The sequence below is a fragment of the Erinaceus europaeus genome, chromosome 4, assembly GCF_950295315.1.
Source record: "Erinaceus europaeus chromosome 4, mEriEur2.1, whole genome shotgun sequence".
Taxonomy (NCBI): Eukaryota; Metazoa; Chordata; class Mammalia; order Eulipotyphla; family Erinaceidae; genus Erinaceus; species Erinaceus europaeus.
This window is the reverse complement of record NC_080165.1, coordinates 142,052,182-142,073,474: the sequence shown is the minus strand read 5'-3', so window position 1 is coordinate 142,073,474 and position 21,293 is coordinate 142,052,182. Positions and strand designations below refer to the sequence as shown.

Here is a 21,293-nt window from a genome sequence, read left to right as displayed (position 1 = left end):
TTGGGACAAAATGGATGAAACTGGCGGTGATTATGCTTAGTGATGTAAGGAAAGAGGGGAAAGACAGCTACCAAATGGTTTCACTTATGTAGAATCCAGAGAATTGAAACATATGAACTCACAAAAAAAAAATACAGAATTAAACTCTCTTAAGACTCTGAGAGAACTAAAGTGGTTGTTGTTAGAAAGGTTTTGGCATAGAACTCTGGTGATGGTTGTGGTGTGGAACTATATATGCCTTTTGGTCTTGTTGTAAACCATTATGAACCACCATTTAAAAAAAATCTTGGAAATAAAAGACAGTCCAGTGTCCTAAACACCAGTCAGGAGTGGATTTCTTCAGGGCGAAATTTTTCTTTTTTTAATTTTTATTTACTGGGTAGAGACAGCCAGAAATAGAGAGGGGAGAGAGAGAGAGAGACAGAGAGACACCTGCAACACTGATTCACCCCCTTGCAAAGCTTCCGCACTGCAGATGGGGCCTGGGGCCTTGAACCCAGGCTCTTGTGCATCATAATCTGCACTCAACCAGGTGCACCACCACCCAGCCCTAAGAATCCAGGAATTCAAGTAGTAAACAGACCTTTGTACCTGGGCATGGAGACCTGTCTGCGCCCTGGCTTGCTGCAGTTAGGAGACCATTGTTTCTGCTACTACCGTGAATGTCTGACACCTTGACCCCCCACTTTGTTCCAGAACATAAGTCAGTTGATGACTGTGAGGAGCTGGTGATCAACACTGCAGCAACAATCAACAACTTATCTTACTACCAGGTGCAGAATTCCGTGATTCAAGACAAGAAGTTCTATCTTGCAGAATGTAAGGTTCAGGACTGGGTTTGGACTGACGTATGTTCACTTTAAATTTTATTTTTGTTTTTGCTTTCTGCTGTGTCAGAGATCACTGTGCTTTGCACAGTGAGGCCTGAGCTCCAGACCTGAGCCACCTTCCTGCTCTTGACTTAAGGTTGTGACTTCATTGACTAGTGGCATTCATGTTTTTGAATTTCTGATACCAAGATCTAAGAGTCTGAGCTCATTCTAATATATTACATTGTGCAGGGAAGTGGTGGTGGAATTTGTTACTTATTTCCTTTCAAAGGTCCCTGACAGATTGTGTTCAGTATTTAAAATTTTTAAGTTGTTGGGAGTCAGGCGGTTGTGCAGTGGGTTAAGCGCACCTGGCATGAAGTGCAAGGACCAGTGTAAGGATTCTGGTTTGAGTCCCAGCTCCTACCTGCAGGGGAATTGCTTCACAGGTGGTGAAGCAGGTCTGCAGGTGTCTGTCTTTCTCTCCCCCTCTCTGTCTTCCCCTCCTCTCTCGATTTCTCTCTGTCCTATCCAACAATGACGACATCAATAGCAACAATAATAACTACAACAACAATAAAAAAACAAGGGCCTCAAAAAGGAAAATAAATAAATAATTGTAAAAAATTTTTTTTAATTTAAGTTATCAATATGGTCTTGGTTTTAGTAACCTGTGAGTTAACTAGCATGTTATTCCTCTGGTCACCAAACCTAGTACTCTTAAAGCTTCTCCGGAGTAACAACATGGATGGAATCTTGGAGGCTGTGCGTGTTTTTGGAAATCTCTCCCAGGACCATGACATCTGCAATTTCATTGTGCAGAAAAACAGTGAGTTAACCAACACTTCCGTTCATAAACACTCAACAGTTAAGCAGTTTCAGCAACACTTGTCACTGCTTTGGGGTTAGTGGCACTTTACGTTCTGTTCTATTCAAACATAAGACTCTCAGCTCAGGGTGCCAAGATGGATTTAGACAGTGTCCTCAGTGTTCTCTTCCTTATGAGTACCCTTCTGAGTTCCAAGAGGGGGGCGGGTGAGAGAGAGTATTTTAAGAGCATCAATAGCCTATACTCATCATCTCTGCCCATGGGAATGGACTTGAGACACTCCCCATCATGTCTTAGAACATCCAGTACAGTATTTGCAGTAGAAAGGAGACACAAGGCAGCAACCGAAATGCCCTAACTGCCCACTGATTGACAAAAGGGCAGATGTGTTGTGGTATATTTATAAAACAAAATGTCCAGCAGCAATTAAGATAAACGAACTCATGGTTTGTGTAGCAACCTGGATTAACCCCAAACACATAAGATCAGAGCGAGAAAGCTAGTGATGGGATATATGTAAGAACAATGCCATTCGTGTAAGCTTCAAGATATGCTGATCAGAAGCTGGCAAAATTGCTTCCGGGGATAGTGCACACAACCTAGGTTTCAGTCCAGACCCCTCTGCATTGGAGGAAGCTGTGGTGTTAAGGTATCTTTCCTCCCCTCACCCTCTTTCTGACTGTCTGGGGAAGTCAACTTGGAGTGATAAAGCTCTAGCAGTAGCAATAAAATATGCGCCTGTATTCATGCCAGCACTGTACAGTATGTGACTGGCACTGGGAAGTGACAGGCTCCACAGGTTGCCTTTAGCAGGGAACGGATACCCCCACGATATATAATTGCACCTGTAATGTTCTGTTCTCTTTAACTGGGTGACAGGTACACAAGGCTGCCCCAAATAGTTCTTGTACAGATAGTAACTAAAACATCTAGTTAAGTAGCTTTATAATAAAAATTTAGATAATATAGACATGAAAAAAAGAACAATAGTAGTAAACTGTCACCCATCATCTTACTACCCCAGTGGTCTCTGCTAATATTCTTTAAACTCTCAAAAACACACAGACTGACAAAGCTTTTGCCAAGGTCAAAACAGAGCAACCAACCACCTTGTCCATTCTCCTTCAGCCTTCGGCCCAGGCCCTTATGGAAGGATGAGAGAATAAAGATTTCATTTTCAAAGGGGGGGTGGGATGGGGTGGCCTAACTTATTTGCAGTAACCAGAGCAAGTCCCTTCTCCCTCTCCTCGCCTCTCCTATACCTTCACCCTCTCTCTATCTTTGAGAGTGCTGGCTTATACTTTTAGGGGCCAGGTGATGGTGCACCTGGTTAGGCACACACATTACAGCGTGCAAGGACCCAGGTTCAAGCCTCCGGTCTCCACCTGCAGGGGGAAAGCTTCACGAGTGGTGAAACAGGGCTACAGGTGTCTCTCTGTCTCCTCCCTTCTCTATCTCCACTTCCCTTTTTAATTTCTCTCTGTTTCTATCCAATAATAAATAAACAAAAAGAGGGAATATATAACATTTAATGGGACCAGAAAACAATACCATATAAAAGAAGCCTCCCATGTGCAGTGGGGAAGCAATTACAGAAGCCAGACCTTCCCCCTTCTGCACCCTACAATGACCTTGAGTCCATGCTCCCAGAGGGATAAAGAATAGGAAAGCTATCAGGGGAGGAGATGGGATACGGAGTTTTGGTGATGGGAATTGTGTGGAGTTGTACCCCTCTTATCCTATGGTTTTGTCAGTGTTTCCTTTTTATAAATAAATTAAAATTCAAAAAAAAAGAATTAAAACAACAGCAACAAAGAAAACCTAACAAACAAAAGTTCAGGAAGATCTGGGTTCAAGCCCCCAGGCCCCACCTGCAGGGAGAAAGCATCATAAACTGCAGGTATCTCTCTTTCTCTCTCCCCTTCCCCTATCAATTTATCTCTTTCCTATCCAATAATAAATAAAAAAAATTATTTTTAAATATATATTTTTAAAAAGCCTCCAATCAGTGTTCCGAAGTCACTTTTCTTTCACAGTTGACTGCGTGTTTTGCTTCTAAGTTCCTGTGTCTCTTTCAACAGCTGTCCTGTGCATGTACAGGTGTACTTGGCATTGCTTCCCGTGCTACAACATAGTGACTGTCCACAAGGCAGACTCTTCTACCTCGCTTCTTCTCTTCTCTTTTCTTTTCTTGTCTTTCTCCACTTGAAGTGTGCGAATCCTTCCATACCTGTTCATTTGGAACTGCCTTAGTCATTTAGCTAATTGCAGCGTATGGATGGTCTTCAGTGTGCCTAACCAGGTCTTTACTGACTGACACTGTAAACACCTTCATTCTTTCCCTTTCCTTTCTTTCTTTCTCTCTGATAGGACAGAGAAGGGGGGAGAGTGGGCGGGTAGAAAGATCGGGAGAGACACCTGCAGCACTGCATCACCACTTGTGAAGCTTGAACCTAGGTCCTGCGCATGGCGATGTGTGGACTCAACTAGGTATGCCACGAGCCAGCCCCCATCCCATTCGTTTCTTTTTTCCCACCACTCCCAGAGGCTATTTTTTAAAAACCTTTTTATTCATTTTAATTTACTTCTATTTTTGACAAGACAGAGAGAAATTGAGAAGGGAGGGGAGAAAGAGAGAGAGGGGGAGAAAGGCAGACACATGCAGAGCTGCTTCACCACTCATGAAGCATTCCCCCTGCAGGTGAGAGACAGGGGCTCGAACCCAGGTCCTTGAGCAGGGTAAGTATGTGCGCTTAACCAGGTGCACCACTGCCAAGCCGCCATCCTCTTTCTAGTATAACTATTTGCCCCAGAGACTATTTTCTGCATATGTAGTTACTAATTACTCTTAAAGCCCGGTTTGTACCCAGAAGTCAGTTTTCTCTTATACGGTGTAACCTTGGAAAACAGGAAAGATCTCAACAAGAGCCCCTTCTCAGGACTATGCCTTTAAAAAATATTGCTGCAGGAGGCCGGAAGGTGTCTTGTCCTTAACAACAAGCCATGAGAGATGAATGCCACCTGTGTGGCTACAAGTCCCCAGATCTCTCACTGCCCTAGAGACGGAGCAGCTGCCTGGATCAGAATGCTAACTGGGAGGAGACTAACAGGGCAGGGGAGCAGGGAGCAGGTTTTGGAAATCATTCGAACCCACCACCAGTAGGCAAAGCCTTAGGCAGAAAGAATTAAGCCCCCCACCCCCACCGCCAGTTTCCAAAGTCACTTCCCACTCGGCCTGGGCCATTTGGAACATCCCATACAGCTGGGAGCCCAGCCCCTCACTGGTCTGCCCTTGTTCTCCGCCCGCCCAGTACATAAGTTCATGATGGCACTGCTGGATGCTAAGCATCAGGACATTTGCTTCTCTGCCTGTGGCGTTCTCCTAAATCTCACGGTGGACAAAGACAAGCGTGTCATCCTAAAAGAAGGAGGCGGCATTAAAAAGTAAGTTTGGGGTGGGAGTAAACTGTACTTATTTATTTATTTATTTATTATTTCCCTTTTGTTGCCCTTGTTGTTTTATCGTTGTTGTAGTTATTGTTGTTGTTACTGATTGTTACTATTATTATTGTTAGTGATGTCCTCGTTGTTGGATAGGACAGAGAGAAATGGAGAGAGGAGGGGAAGACAGAGAGGGGGAGAGAAAGACAGACACCTACAGATCTGCTTCACCACTTGTGAAGTGAACCCCTGTAGGTGGGAAGCCAGGGGCTTGAGCTGGGATCCTTAAGATAGTCCTTGCACTTTGCTCCACCTGTGCTTGACCCACTGCGCAACCGCCCAGCTCCCCTTTCTGTTCTTTTAAAATATTTTATTTATTCATGGAGAAGATAGGTAGAGAAAAAGAAAGAACCAGATATCACTCTGGTACATGTGCTGCCTGGGATTGAACTCAGGACCTCATGCTTGAGAATCTAGTTCTTTATCCACTGCGCCACCTCCCGGACCACATCTTTCTGTTCTTGTTCTTAAGTTCTACCTATGAGTGAGATCAGCCAGTATTTCATCCTCATTTTGGCCTAACAAACCTGATTCCTTAAAACTCCATCCAAGATGAAGCAAACGAAGGAAAGAGAGCATGGCTCAGCTCAGGCTCATGATGGTTTGGGGGATTGAACCTGGGGTTTTAGAACTTGGGACCTAAAATCTTTTTTCACATAACCATAAATACTGTCTACTCCTATGGATCAACCTGCTAACACCCATGTCCAGCGGAGAAGTAATTACAGAAACCAGATCTTCCACTTTCTGCACCCCATCATGATCCTGGGCCATATTCCCAGAGGGATAAAGAATAGGAAAGCTTCTGGGAGTCGGGCGGTAGCACAGTGAATTAAGCGCACGTGGCGCAAAGTGCAAGTACTGGCTTAAGGATCCCGGTTCGAGCCCCCGGCTCCCCACCTGCAGGGGAGTCGCTTCACAGGCGGTGAAGCAGGTCTGCAGGTGTCTGTCTTTCTCTCCCTCTCTCTGTCTTCCCCTCCTCTCTCCATTTCTCTGTCCTATCCAACAACGACATCACTAACAATAATAACTACAACAGTGGGAGTCGGGTGGTGGCGCAGCGGGTTAAGCACACGTGGCGCAAATCGCCAGGACCTGCGTAAGAATCCCAGTTCGAGCCCCTGGCTCCCCACCTGCAGGGGAGTCGCTTCACAAGCGGTGAAGCAGGTCTGCAGGTGTCTATCTTTCTCTCCTCCTCTCTGTCTCCCCCTCCTCTCTCCATTTCTCTCTGTCCTATCCAACAACAACGACATTAATAACCACAACAATGTTAAACAACAAGGGCAACAAAAAGGAAAATAAATAAATAAATAAATACAACAGTAAAAACAGCAAGGGCAACAAAAGGGAATAAATAAATAAATAATTTTTAAAAAAAAAACAGAAAGAAGAAACAAAGTAAAACTTGGGCTGGGTTTGGTATATTGTACCCATGCTAGGAGGGGGCTGAGGGGATTTTGACATCCTGGTGGTAATGGTGGAAAAGGGGGTGAGAGTGTTTACAGGCGCCTATCATGGGGAGATGAGAAGTCACTGACCTCTGTACTGTAATCCCTAGCCCCGCCCCACAATAAAGTGAAAAAGAAAGAGCAAATTCAATAGCACAGGGCCTTAACTCTCCTAGGATTGAAAAGACCTAGTTTTCCAGTGCGGCTGGGCCCTCTGATCATTCTTTCCAGGGCCAGAGGCATTTCAGCCTTTGGAATTGTCAGCCAAGGCACAAGAGGGCACTTAGGTTCCAAATGGACATCGCTGCTGCTTTTTAACCACTTACACCTGTAGTTGGCGCATTATGTTAATCTCTGAATGATGCAGAAAATCCACATGAACTATCACAGGAGCAGGGGAGACAGCATAATGTTCACACAAAAGGCTTTCATGCTTGAGGCTCCAAGGCCCAAGGTTCAATCCCCCACACCACTATAAACCAGAGCTAAGTAGTGCTTTGGTCTCTGTCTCTCACTCTCTACCTTTTTCACTAAACGAAAATTAAAGCATTGAATAATAAAATTAAAAAGAACTGGTTGGTTTTTTTTGTTGTTTTTTTTTTAAATAAGATGTTACAGAAGTTTGATCATGTTGAAAAGGTAAATGTTAAAGGCACCTTTTGACCTAGCGTCTTGTCAATTGGCTTCCATTAACTCAGGTTGGTGGATTGTTTAAGAGATTTCGGTCCTACGGACTGGCAGCTGGCCTGCTTGGTTTGCAAAACATTATGGAACTTGAGTGAAAATCTCACCAATGCCTCGTCGTGCTTTGGAGATGAGGATACCGACACTCTCCTAATCCTGCTGTCGTCATTTTTAGGTAAGACTCCAGATAATGATCGCGTTTTGTCAATGTGAGATCAATTTTTAAGATTTTCAAACAGTTAGACCTACATAGATAAAATGTTGGCCTGCACTTAGCTGACTGTGTGTCTGTGAGAAACAGGAACATTTTAAAGACTAGTATAAGCTGGAACTATTTACATGAAACAGGGTGCTATTTAAATGGGAGACACAAGAGCTTCTGACTTACTGGTTACTCATATAATTTATCCTGTGGATGTTTTTGTGTGTGTGTGTTTGCATTTTTCTATATTCTTCATACATAAACCAGACCTTGACATAAACTAGAGTGGTTGCTTAAAAGTATATAGACACCATTGTAATCCAGCTCAAAGTTACTGTGAATTAAGTCATGTTTTTAAATAAATCTTTATTTTAATTAGCAGCTGTTAGTTATGATGTGGCAGAAGCAGAGGTGGTGAACCTGCTCTACATCCTGGTAAAAACGGAGCCCAGGGCCCAAAAGGGAAGGAAATAAATCACAGATGTAAATAAACCAAAGGAAAGAGGAGAGTTTCTTGTGATAAAGGTGCTTCTTATCCAGGGGAAGGGTGATGGTACACCTGGCTAAGCGCACGTAGTATGATAGTATGAAGCACAAAGACCCACACAAGAATCCGAGTTCAAGCCCCCACTCCCCACCTGCTGTGGGGACACTTGATGAGCGGTGAAGCAGGTCTGCAGGTGTCTTTCTTTTTCTCTCCTTCTCTCTCTCCCTCTCTCTCTCTCCCTCTACTCTCTTGATTTCTCTCTGTCCTATCCAATAAAATGGAAGTAATGGCCACCAGGAGCAGTGGATTTATAGTGCAGGCACCCAGCCCAGCTATTACCCTGGAGGCATTAAAAAAAAAAGTTTCTTACTCCTAGGATAATATTTTCCTCCTGGATTAGGTCTAGCAACAATGACTTGGGTCAGTAAATGAACTGTGTTTTCAGTAATCCTTTTCCTCAGACTGAAAATTATGTTGGACCAGCATGGCTAGGTGGAAGGGCTCAATGTGTGACACAGGGTACAGATCCTGGAACTCTGGGGGTGGTGTTCAGCATAAGTCTCCCAGAGCCTGTATCTTCATCTGGAAATTGGGCACCAGGTAATCCTTGTTCTGCTTCAGGGAGTTGTGATGGTCAAACAAGCAAACCTTCTGGCAATTCCAGAAGGCTGGGCTCAGACAGTTCTGCATTTCATCCTTACTTTCCACTTGTAAGATCTTAGACTTAACCTTACTGGATTTATATTTTCTCTCTCTCTTCTTTTTGTTTTCCAGTGTTATCATTGGGGTTCGGTGCCTACATGACAGTCCACCACTCCCAGTGGCCGTGTTTTCATTCTATTTTATTTTATTTTATTTTTGATAGGACAGAGATATTGAGGGGGGAGAGGAGAGAGAGAAAGAGAGAGAGACCGAGACCTGCAGATCTGTTTCACAACTTATAAAACTTTCCCCCTGCAGGCGGGGTCTAGGGGCTCGAACCCAGGTCCTCAGGTGTGGTAATGTGTGCATTTAACCATGTGCACCATCACACAGTTCTTGTTTGTTTATTTTCCCTTTTCTGTTTAAAATATTTATTTATTCTTTGTTGCCCTTGTTTTATTGTTGTAATTATTATTGTCGTTGTTGGATAGGACAGAGAGAAATGGAGAGAGGAGAGGAAGACAGAGAGGGGGAGAGAAAGACAGACACCTGCAGACCGCTTCACTACCTGTGAAGTGACCCTCTTGCAGGTGGGGAGTCGGGACGGGGCTCGAACCAGGATCCTAAACGTCAGTCCTTGTGCTTCGCGCCACCTGCGCTTAGTCCAACTCCCTATTTTCCTTTTTGTTGCCCTTGTTGTTTTTCTTGTTGTTGTAGTTATTATTGTTGTTATTGATGTCGTCGTTGTTGAATAGGACAGAGAGAAACCGAGAGAGGAGGGGAAGACAGAGAGGGGGAGAGAAAGACAGACACCTGCAGACCTGCTTCACCGCCTGTGAAGCGACTCCCCTGCAGGTGGGGAGCCGGGCGCTCGAACTGGGATCCTTTACGCCGGTCTTTGCGCTTTGTGCCACCTGCACTTAGCCTGCTGCGCTACCGCCCGACTCCCCCACACATTTCTTAAGCTGGGGGTGATGTGGTGTCCACATCACAGAACTGTCAGGATGATAAATGAACAGAGTCTGTAAAAAGAGTTCCGGGTCCCAGTGTTCGGTGCCTGATGCGTGGTAAATCCTCACAATTGCATTGTTAAAACGCTTTGTAAAGTTTCTCATCGCTGCTGTGTCACTGCTCAAGGCTGACATTTGCAGGCGGAGACAGACAGAGGGAGAGCACTGCAGTTGGCCCCAGTATGTCCGTGTGTTCTACTGGGGGCTTGAACTTTGCTCACACGCATGGCAGAGCAGCTACTTCCCCAGGCGAGTTCTTTCATAAATTTTAGATGTTGTGTGACAGTGTCCTTGAGCCGACACTCAGAACCAGAAGTCACTCTGAAAGAGTCAGGTTTATTCGATGGGTGCAGTTTCCTTCCTTCGGGTGGACGTAATCTGCGTAAGAGTAAATAAGCATGGTTCTCCCTCATGGAGGGTCACAGCCTGCCCTGACCCTGTAGCTTCTCACCATTTGCATCGAGCTAAAGGGAGTTCTCAAACCCGCATTCAGTCAGCACTTTGTCGCTGTGGAACATGAGTCAGCTGTGGAATTAATTGAAAGAGAGAGAGAGAGAGGACAAAACAAACAAAACAAAGCCACTTGTCCTGGCCCTAGGAATTCTGACTCAGGAGCTCTGGGGTGAGGCTGAGAATCTGTGTTTGAAAAGTTTCACAGGTGAGTCTCCTCAGCCGCCAGGATTGAGAGCTCTCACCCTGCTCGGTGGGCTGAGGGGAGAACACCAGGAACAAGCACTTTGTTCAGAGCCTGCAGAGGCAGCATGGTCTTGACAGGTCATTCCAGATGACACCAGGGTCCCCAAGCGCTCCTGAGTAGCAGACATCCCCAGCTCTACCCGCAGAGGGAGACCCAGCTCCACTCCATCACCGCTACTTGGGGGAAGTTCTCTCTCCCTCTCTCCCGCCAGACATGTGCCTGGTCACGCCTTTAACTGCCTCAGTGCTGCTGCTTGCTGCACGAGGGTATGTGTCTGCTCTGCAGCTGATGGGCCATTTTATTTTACTCGCAGGAAAGAGAGAAAGAAGCACCAGAGCTCAGCTCAGCTCTAGCTTGTGGTGCTGAGGATTGAACCTGGAACCCCTGGGACCTCAGGCATGAAAGCCTGTTGTGTAACTGCTTTTCTGTTTCCCCAGCCTGCTGGACCTTTCTGTCTCCCACCTGTGGGGAAGATGTGAGAAGGCCTGCGGTCACTCAGCTAGGATGAGGGACTCCCATGCCTGAGGCAGCAGCTGCTTCTGCTTCAGGCTCTCTGATGTCTACTGCCACTTGCTTCTGAAGCAGTCAGTCACAGATGCAAAATGGCAGAGCCAGTGGCACAAGACTCAGAAAGGAGCCTGGGCTTGGCTGCCACCCGGGTAGGGGCAGTGTACCAGCAGACACTGTGCTGTGGGGGACCTGCTGCGCCCTCCACCACCACCCTCACCTGATCTCAGAGTCAAGTTAGGCTTCTACTTGCACTTCTCCTGCCTCTGCATCGGCACCTGCCCTGTCCCTTACCTGCGGAGCCAAATGCTTCTGTCCAGGCAGGTGCCTCCTGTACAGTGTGCTCCTTCCCAGTGTGTAGTCTAGTCACAGGAAATCTGTGCTTAAATATAGCAGTGGCTCAGGAACCATATCATTTCTCTTGTTACATTTCATAACTTATGTTGAAATATTTTTTTAAATGTATTTATTGGACAGAGACAGCCAGAAATCGAGAGGGTAGGGGGAAGTAGAGAGCAGGTGAGAGAGACAGCCACTGCTTCACCACTCACAAAGCTTTCCCCTGTAAGTGAGGACCAGGAGGCTCAAACTTGGGTCCTTATCCATTGTAATGTCCGCTCAACCAGATGCACCACCACTCACCCCCTGTAACTCATGTCCCCATGCCAACTGAGCCAGCCATTTAAGGAAAGGATGGTACCTCAGGTGAATCAGTTTTTTAAAAAGTACTTTCTAAGAACTCTTTATTGAGGAAATAATGGTTCACGGGGCAATTGTTAACCCACGAGTGCGATTTCTTCCCTCCCTGGGATAAAGGCCTTCAGTAGAAGCGACCCAGATGCCCAATGGCAGGACGTTTGGGTATATTATATACAGGAAGTTTGGGTATATTATATACACTGGGAAGTACTCATCAACTATCAGAAATGGCGGAAGCTTCTCTTTCTTCCACATCTTGGATGGAAATTGAAGGGATCATGTTAAGTGAAATAAGCCACAGAGAGAAATATAAATACTGGAGAGAGAAATATAAATAATTTAACTAATTAGCTTAATTTTTTTTATTGGGAGGTTAACAGTTTACAGTACAGTTGTTGGCACAACAAGCTCTCATCTCATTAAGATATGTGTCTGCAAAACACTCACTCCCAAATTAGGCCCATCATTTTAATGAGAGACTTAAGAGCAAGAGAGGAGAAAAAGAAAGAACAGCTCAGCTCTGGCTTATGATGGTGCCGGGGATTGAACTTGGGACACCTGGGGCCTCGGGCATGAAATTCCAGTGCACAGTCTACTGTACTATCTCCCTAGCTCATAAAACAGGTTTTTAATAGATACTTATGGAGTAACAAGAGGGTACCTTTCTTTTAACAGAATGTGATTTAAGCACTGAGAGAGAGAGAGACAGAGAGATGAGACCACCGAGCACTCTGGCATGTCCAGTGCCAAATATGGCACCTGTGGCCTCAAACATTCAAGTCCTGTACCATCCTTAGTCATTCTCTGTGCCACAGAGCTTTATACGTCTATGTGCATGCTCATTCTACCTGCAGAAAAATCTGAGTTCAGTAGCAGGTGAGGAAAATAAGTCTAATAAGACTTGATTGACTGGGAGTCGGGCGGTAGCACAGCGGGTTAAGCGCCCGTGGTGTCAAGAGCAAGGACCAGCTTAAGGATCCCAGTTGGAGCCCTCAGATCCCCACCTGCAGGGGAGTCACTTCACAGGCGGTGAAGCAGGTCTGCAGGTGTCTGTCTTTCTCTCCCCCTCTGTCTTCCCCTCCTCTCTCCATTTCTCTCTGTCCTATTTAACAATGAGGGCATCAATAACAATAATAACTACAACAATAAAACAAGAGCAACAAAAGGGAATAATTTTTTTTTTTAAAAAAAAAAGAGTTTATTGACTCTCACAAGGTATCCTGGCAAAGTCAGGTCTTGTTTTGTTCTTGTTTGTTTAATCACAAGATAAATACTTGCCCTTTCTGTTTCCATAGTGTTCCATTTCCTAGTAACCTCTTCATCCCACCTCAGTCCATGGTTATATAGGTGATGGTTATATAGGCATGGTGATATAGGTGAACGGGGCCAGGTGGTGGTGCACCTGTTTAAGTGAAGACATTACAGGGCACAAGGATGCAGGTTCAAGCCCCCGGCCTCCTCCTGCAGGGAGAAGCTCCATGAATGGTGAAGCAGGGCTAGATGCAGGTGTCTCTTTGCCTTTCTTCCCTGTCTCTCTCTCTCCTCGCAATTTCCCTCTGTCTCCATCTAATAAATAAAAAAACAAAAATATTAAAGAATAAAATAAAAATATATAGGTGGGCCAGAGCTGAGTCACTAGCACGGGGCATGGCCAGTTTCTCCTGTGAACACAGCTGCCCTGTAGGAGTCGCCAGACCAAGCCTCCTGGCCCGGGTGCTCTGTGCAACTTCCTGACTTTTCTCTCTGCATCGTGGACATCAAGCTGCTGCTTCTGACAGGGTTGTTGCTGCCTGGACTAGGCAACAGCAAATAAAAACTGGATGTGTGGGTGGGGAATGCACTTGAGCGTCAGGTCTTCCATTAAGATGGCTAAGGGGCAGGCCACAAAACAGGACGCGCTGTGCAATCGGAGTCCCGTGTTGAAGCGTGAATACTTTTATTCTTCATTAGAAATAATGGCGAAGGGGGGCCTGATGGTGGCACGCCTGGTTGAGCGCACATGCTGCAATGCGCAAGGACCCAGGTTTAAGCCCTCAGTCCCTACTTGGAAAAGAAAAGCTTTATGAGTGCTGAAGCAGGGCTGTAGGTGTCTCTATCACCACCTCCCTTCCCTCTTGACTTCTGGCTGTCTCTATCCAATAAATATAATTTTAAAAGAAATAATGTCAAGATAATTGACGAAGGAATACGAGATACCTCAATTTCTTAAGGATGAACTTGGGAGGGGGGGACAAATTGTCCTCATCACAGTAAGGACATTGGGATGTCCTTTTGGGAAGTGGCTGATGGAGAGAATGCTGTCTCCAGCTTGCTGTTGTGCCCTGCTCTCTGTCCACCAGTGTGTTTATCACCAAAGGCCTGAGCGGTGTGCCCCGGCTCAGCTACCCCAGCCTGGGCCTTTCTCAGGAGCTGGCTACTGGTGATCAGTGCATGCAGTTCAACTGTGAGCATAAAACTCACTTGATTAGCTGAAGGTCTGTGGAACTTGGCAACTAGGCTGCATGACAAGGAGTGGGATGGAACCTGGCATTCAAGGGAGAGGATCCCATTGTCAGGCCTGTGCCACAGAGCCACAGTGCTCTGGAACAGGCAAGGACTGTGCCTTCTAAGAAGACAGGGCAGGCCCGGGAGAAAGTCTTTCTTGCATGAGGATGGAAGCATGAGCCTGAGTTCTAAGTGGAAGCATTGTGAAGGCTGCTGGGGGAAGCTCCATGGATGGTGGAATGGTACCACAGTCTCTCTCTTTCTCTCACTCTCTCTCTGAATAAAAAATAAAATGCCTGCCAGGAAACAATGGGCTTCTCGTGCAAAACCTCACTGCAAAAAAAAAAAAAGAGAGAAAAGGAAACAAATAATAACAACAACAAAAAGGGCAATACACACCCCTCAATCTGGCTGCCTGGTACAGAAGAGCACATTTGGAAATGTGCAATGAATAAGAGACACATTTATTGATGCTGCAGGCCACTTAATATACACTGGATATTGTATTAAAACAGTTGCTGACAGAGTAACTATTTTGAGCTCTTTAATTCTTTAAACAGTTTTTTTTTTAAGAGTTTATTTATGAGAAAGATAGGAGGAGAGAGAGAACCAGACATCACTCTGGCACATGTGCTGCCAGGGATCAAACTCGGGACCTCATGCTTGAGAGTCCAAAACTTTATCACTGCGCCACCTCCCAGACCACACGCTCTTTAACTCTTTTTTTTTTTTCCCTCCAGGGTTATTGCTGGCCTCATTGTGGTTATTATTGCCATTGTTGATGTTGTTCATTGTTGGATAGGACAGAGAGAAATGGAGAGAGGAGGGGAAGACAGAGAGGAGGAGAGAAAGATAGACACCTGCAGACCTGCTTCACCACCTGTGAAGCGACTCCCCTGCAGGTGGGGAGCCCGGGGCTCGAACTGGGATCCTTATGCCGGTCCCTGTGCTTTGCGCCACATGCTCTTAACCCACTGCGCCACCGCCCGACCCCGCTCTTTAATTCTTTTGTTGTTTTGTTCTTACCAGAGCACTGCTCAGCTCTGGTTTATAATGGTGCAGGGTATTGAACCTGGGACTTTTGAGCTTCAGACATGAGAGTCTCTCTTTGTGTAACCATTCTGCTATCTATCCCTGCCCAGTTCCTTTAATTTTAATACCTTGCCTTAAATACAGTATCCGGGAGTGAACCGTGCCCACAGAGAGCTTAGAAATGGTGAGAGCCAGTGAGGCAGCTCGCCTAAGAGCGTGTCTGCTTGGCCGTGTGTACAGCCCAGGCTCAGGAGCTTCCTTCCGTGCTGTGGTGTCTTATCCTCTTTCCCGCTGTCTCTGTCACTCTAGAGCTGAAAGTCAGTCTGGTGTTTTGACATTCCAGTGAAATAACAACAAAATCTGCTTATCTGAGCCAGTGCTTTTCACTGTGATCAGCATCTTTCAAAAATGAAACCGCAAAAAAGAAAGAAAATATCAGAGCGTAGTAAGCATAAGAATCTATTTTGAAATATTGTTGGTTATATGTACAGACATGCATATATGTGTATGATTTCATATATATATATATATGTATATATATATATATATATATGAAATCATAATGTAATGTATGGTTCTTAGGTCACAGTACAAAAAAAAAGATTCTAAAAATTGCACCAAAGCAAAGGAATTGGTGGGGGGAGTGGGCGTGGGGGGAGGCTTTCCAGGCCTGGTGCTAGAGGAGGCTATAGACTGGGGGTGAGGTTTATCTCTCAGAAATTGAGAACTTGTACCCATGTATCAGCAATTGTATCTACTGTAAAACATAAATCCCCCCCCTCAAATAAAAACAAGTTTTTAAAAGTCTGAAAACTATAGACCTGAAATTTCTTGTGGCCTGGAGAGAGCTGAACTGAGGAGAATAGTGCTTAAATACCTGCTGGGCCAAGTTTGATCCTTGGCACAGCATATGCTTGAGTTGAACAGCGTTGTGACCTCTGTGTGTGTATGTCAGAAAAGGAAAATAAATCTTGGAGAAGAAAAAAAACTTCAAAAAGATTAAAGAATTATATTTTCTTGACGTAGGCTCTGCCACTATTAGCAGTAAAGTTTCTCAATGTAAAGTTTCTTATCTGCCCTGATGAATATGGAATGTATACACCTACTTCAAAAATTCAAGACTGCTTTTCTTTCTGTAGCTACCTGACCACTTTTTCTTATCTCAAAGTGTCTGGATGTTTACTGAGTACAGACTAAGCCCTGAGGTTGTAGCACAAATTATAATGTTGAATTCACACAGAGAGTAAGGGGAGGAGAAAGATAAAACCCTAGGCAGAGGTAGGCACTGCAAAGTACCAGGGTAACCCTCAGCCCTACACAGCTTAGGAAAGAAAGATCTAGAAAAAATTTAAAAAGCAAATGAATTTCCACAGAAGTTGAATGTTCAGAAAATCTGGAAATGAGTATAACTGAAACTCCTGCATCTCACAGCTGCCTCTTATCCCGGAGGGCTTTGAATTTCCTGCTCCCAAGAGCCAGTTATCTTGTGGGTGGGGAGAGCTTACAGGGGTCTCCATGGAAGCCTTGCTCAAGTATTTTGTATCTGCCCAGAATTAATCTCAGCGCTGTCCACTTGGTAGTGAGGAGAGGAGGGGCAGGGAAGGCACAAGCCAAGATTCCAGACTCCCTTATCTCATTCTGGGCGTTGACACACACAAGAGCACCAGAGTGCACAGAGTGCTCCAGAAACATTCTGTGTAGACAGCTCGAGGTAAACAGCAATGAAAACACTTTATCAGAGCATTTTCATTGGCCTGGTGAGAAGGGTTTGCACATTACGTAAGTGGCAAGAGTTGCCGTCTGTTCAGTGGTCCTCACCTGTGAGGTCGGCCTCAGTGGCCTTGGGAGGTGGTTCAGCAAAGAGAAGGCAAGACCTTCTCTTGGTGTGGAGGCCCCAGGTTCAAGCTTCAGCACTGAATATGCTAGAATGGTGCAGTGCTATGGCCTCTCTGTGTTGTATTCATTCTTCCTCTCTCTCTGGCAAATGAATCTTAAAAAACAGCCTCAGCCAAGGGTCTAGGAAGTGTCCGCCATTTTTTTAACTTTGGCAAGCCAGTGTTTTTTTCTTTTTCCTCCTGAAGTCCATCACATGGGTACAAGACTCAGTCCACCAACAGAAGTGACAATGCAGTGCAGGAGGCCAGGTGGTGGCACACCTGGTTAAGTGCACACATTACTATACACAAGGACCCAGGTCCAAGCCCCTGGTCCCCACATGCAGGGGGAAAGCTTCACAAGTGGTGAAGCAGGGCTGTAGGCCTCTCTGTCTCCCCCTCTCAATTTCTCTCTCAGTCCAATAATAAATAAAAGTACTTTTTTCATGTGGTGCAGTATGGTGTGGGCAGACATCAAAACCTTAGCAGCAATCTGTCTGCCTGCTTAAGTTGAATATACGTAATGGTGTTCCCAGAATTCAGGGCGCAGATTCAAGCTGCAATTGTGTTCCTTTATCAAAACCAAGATTTTTCTGCATTGTCCCTGGATTTGCTGGAGATGTGACTTTCCTGAGACTGTCCAGTTTTCAGTTCTCACTGTTACTGGAAGGGAGCATGAGGTGAAAGGGTGTCTATTCACAGAAGTATGTTCAGGCTGCTTAGAAACCAACATAGTTGATTTTCAGGAAAGTTTACAAGTGTCAAACTCAACTGTTACGATTGACTCCAAAGATTTCCTGGCTCCTTCTCCATCTGTCAGACCGCTGAAGTGATTCACTATGCAGGAGCACAGATAAGAAAATACCTAGTCATACTTCATTTATTCTGAGAAATTGTGATCTGGCTTTTTGGCTGTGAATTTGTCAAATCCAAGGGAGTTTACTGAAGTAGGATGCTCAATTTGATCTAGGATTGTTTGTTTTTATTTTTATTTGTAAAGATTTATATGTAGAGAGAAAGAACAAGCACAGAGCCCTGCTCTGCTCCACGATCCATTATGCTGGGTATGAAAACTAAGCCTTGGATGGGAGTAAACAGCATAATGTGGATAAAGTAGACGCATTTCTAAAAGACTTGACTGGAGTCCAGGGGGCAACGTGCAGTTGAGTAGCAAAGTGAGCTTCTATCTAACTTTGATAATGAACTGGGCTGTATTGCAAGGAAAAGGAAAAAAAACTTGAATAAAATAGGCCTCCACCAAGAAAAGGGCTCTTTTATTTATTTATATAGTTACTTATTATTAATAATAAGACTTTCTCCAAATTCTTTTTTGAAAGAATGGTCAAAACTATTTAAAAACACATTTTGGAGTATCAGTAAAGTGAGCCACAGGGTAATATTAGCTTTTTTAAAAAGTCTCTTACTTAATTATTTATTAGACAGAAATGGAGAAGTTGAGATAGAGAAGAAGAGAGGAGCCCAGAAAAAAAGGAGGGAAAGCAACATAATGACAACACAAAGAGACTCTCATGCCTGAAGTTGCAAAGTCACAGGTTCAGTCCCCCACGTCATCATGAACCAGAGCTGAGTAGTGCTCTGGTTAAAAAAAAAAAAAAAAAAATACACAGCCTATATACTAAAAAGATTCAGTTTGTCTTTTGAGAAACTTTGAGACATACAATTGATTTCCCCCTCTCATATTAATTAACTAGTGATTTATATGTCTACATTTTGCTAGGAGTGTACATAAACACCATTCCCACCACCAAAGGACTGTGACCCATCCCTCCTGCCCACTCCCACCCCCCACTGGCCCAGGAAGCTGCATGTCTACCCCTCACCACTGGGTTTTTACTTTGGTGCCCTACTTACAATTTGGTCAGGTCCTGCTTTTAGTTTCCCTTTCAGATCTTCTAAGTCAGCTTCTGTTGATGAGTGGGATCATCCCATACTCATCTTTATCTTTCTGACTTAGTTCACTTAACATAATTCCTTCTAGCTCTGTCCAAGATGGGTCAGAGAAGGTGGGTTCATTGTTCTTGATAGCTGCATAGTATTCCATTGTGTATATATACCACAGCTTTCTCAGCCACTCATCTGGTGTTGGGCACCTGGGTTGCTTTCAGGTTTTAGCTATTATGAATTGTGCTGCTATGAACATAGGAGTACACACCTCTTTTTGGTTGGGTGTTATGGAGTCCTTGGGGTATAACCCCAGGAGAGGAATTATTGGGTCATATGGAAGGTCCATGTATTTGATATGCGGACTCTCTCAAAAGCCTAGACCAAGTAGATTAGAAGCTTCCAATAGCACAGCTATATACAAGATACTGGGTACTGTACAGCAAACCATAACAAAGGGACTTTTCAAAGTTAACCCAATTAACAAATAATGTGATGATAATATTAACTATTGATTGTCTTTTTGAACCCTAAGACAGCAGGAACCTCACATCTTCACTATAGAGCCCCTACTCCCCCCAGTCCTGGAACCCTTGGATAGGGCCCACTTTCCCGTATGCATCTCCTAATCCAAACCAAATAATATTGCATACGCCGATCACAACCTAACCAAAGCAACGATTGCCACCTCAACATGCTTCACCTCATTCTGTATCCAGAGACTTCACGTGTGGAATGACAACCCTTCAGCTTCATTACTCGGGTTCCAGATGCCACCAGGATGCTGGCTAGGCTTCCCTGGATTGAAGACCCCACCAATGTGTCCTGGAGCTCAGCTTCCCCAGAGACACACCCTACTAGGGAAAGAGAGAGGCAGACTGGGGGTATGGACCGACCAGTCAACGCCCATGTTCAGCGGGGAAGCAATTACAGAAGCCAGACCTTCTACCTTCTGCAACCCTCAACGACCCTGGGTCCATGCTCCCAGAGGGATAGAGAATGGGAAAGCTACCATGGGAGGGGGTGGGTTATGGGGATTGGGTGTTGGGAATTGTGTGGAGTTGTACCCCCCCTACCTTATGCTTTTGTTCACTAATCCTTTCTTAAATAAAAAATTAAAAGAAAAAAAAAGTAGAAAAAAAAAAAAAAAGCCTAGGCCTCTCTCATCCAAGTCCTGTACTTTGCTTACTGAGCTACCTTCTTGGCAGCCAATCTAGGATAATTTTGAGATGACTAATTCTTTTTTTCTTGAAAATACTAAAATATGTTTATTTAAAAACATTTATTGTAGCTGGGTACACGGCTCAGCAAGTAGACCATACATATACTTGGCGTGTGCGAGGCTCCGTGCTTGGTCCCCAACACCATATTCAACAAACAGTACTCTGGGGTGTCTGTCTGTCTGTCTGTCTCTCACTCAGAAAATAAATTGGTAAGTCTTATGGCCAGTGAGGTAGTATAATGGCTATGCAAAAAGCCTTTCATGCCTGAGGTGTCAAAGGTCCCAGGTTCAATCCCCAGCATCACCTGAAGCCAGAGCTGAGCAGTACTGTAGTTAAAAAAAAAAAAAAAAAATTGTAAAGGACTTCTCCCACAAAGAAAAAAACCTTTTAACACCCTGAAACCCTATCTGTGTCAGGTGGGTATTGGAGGTGACTTGGTGAGATTTCTTTGAGCTGTCAAAAATGAAACTATTATTCAGTATGAGCTTTCCAAATAATCGCCATGATTTTTTTCTGATACAGATGAGGAACTAGCATTGGATGGCAGTTTTGACCAGGATCTAAAAAACTATCACAGACTCCACTGGGAGACAGAATTCAAGCCTGTGGCCCGGCAACTTCTAAACCGAATTCAGAGCCATCACACCTTTCTGGAACCTTTGCCTATTCCTTCTTTCTAGGATGGTATCTGCTGATTCAGAACAAACAGGAAGTCAGGGCTCCTCCGTTTCTTAAGAAGTGGTAAAAGAAACCCGAACTTGTTTTCAGTATTATCAAATGTTAAATGTTTCTCAGGTACTGATTTTTTTTTTTTTAGTGAGTAGTCTACATATTTAAAAAGCAACAAACATTTTATCTTGTGAGATAATCTGGTTAAATGAATATACATGTTGCTCTCGACTGCTGAGAGAAGTATAAAATGAAAATAATACTCTTGGTTTTTCTAAGTCAATGCGTTCCTCTTCTAGTTTCTATTAAATAATTTACTTTCAGGTTTCAAATTCTGATTGTGAACAATTCTGGCATTTTTTAAGTGGTCGTCAATCTGGTAGTTGAACTGTGCAAAAAAGACTGCTAGATTTTGGTGTATAGAAAGACGGGGCACAGCACTTTGGGGTAGATCATTACGTAAGCATCTCTACTGATTCCCACCATGTCGAATAGTAATTTTCTGATTAGTTACATGGTGTTGCTTTGGGAGGTATTTTTCTGGTTCTCGTGTTAAGAGGAGTTACAGAGAGACTCAGAGAAGACTGCTTTGAG

General features: G+C 44.5%; 1 protein-coding gene across 3 annotated transcripts in view; it reads left to right on the top strand.

Moving 5' to 3' along the window:
- ARMC2 (armadillo repeat containing 2) overlaps window positions 1–21,031 on the top strand; it is a 149,540-nt gene extending 128,509 nt beyond the window's left edge. For all 3 annotated transcript variants that reach the window (XM_060190653.1, XM_060190652.1, XM_060190654.1), the window contains 5 exons: window positions 697–819; window positions 1,525–1,638; window positions 4,950–5,082; window positions 7,286–7,446; window positions 20,553–21,031. In XM_060190653.1, the coding sequence (XP_060046636.1) occupies window positions 697–819; window positions 1,525–1,638; window positions 4,950–5,082; window positions 7,286–7,446; window positions 20,553–20,710 (689 nt within the window). In that variant the 3' untranslated portion in view covers window positions 20,711–21,031. The remainder of the gene's footprint in view (window positions 1–696; window positions 820–1,524; window positions 1,639–4,949; window positions 5,083–7,285; window positions 7,447–20,552) is intronic.
- The last annotated feature ends 262 nt before the right edge of the window (window positions 21,032–21,293 follow it).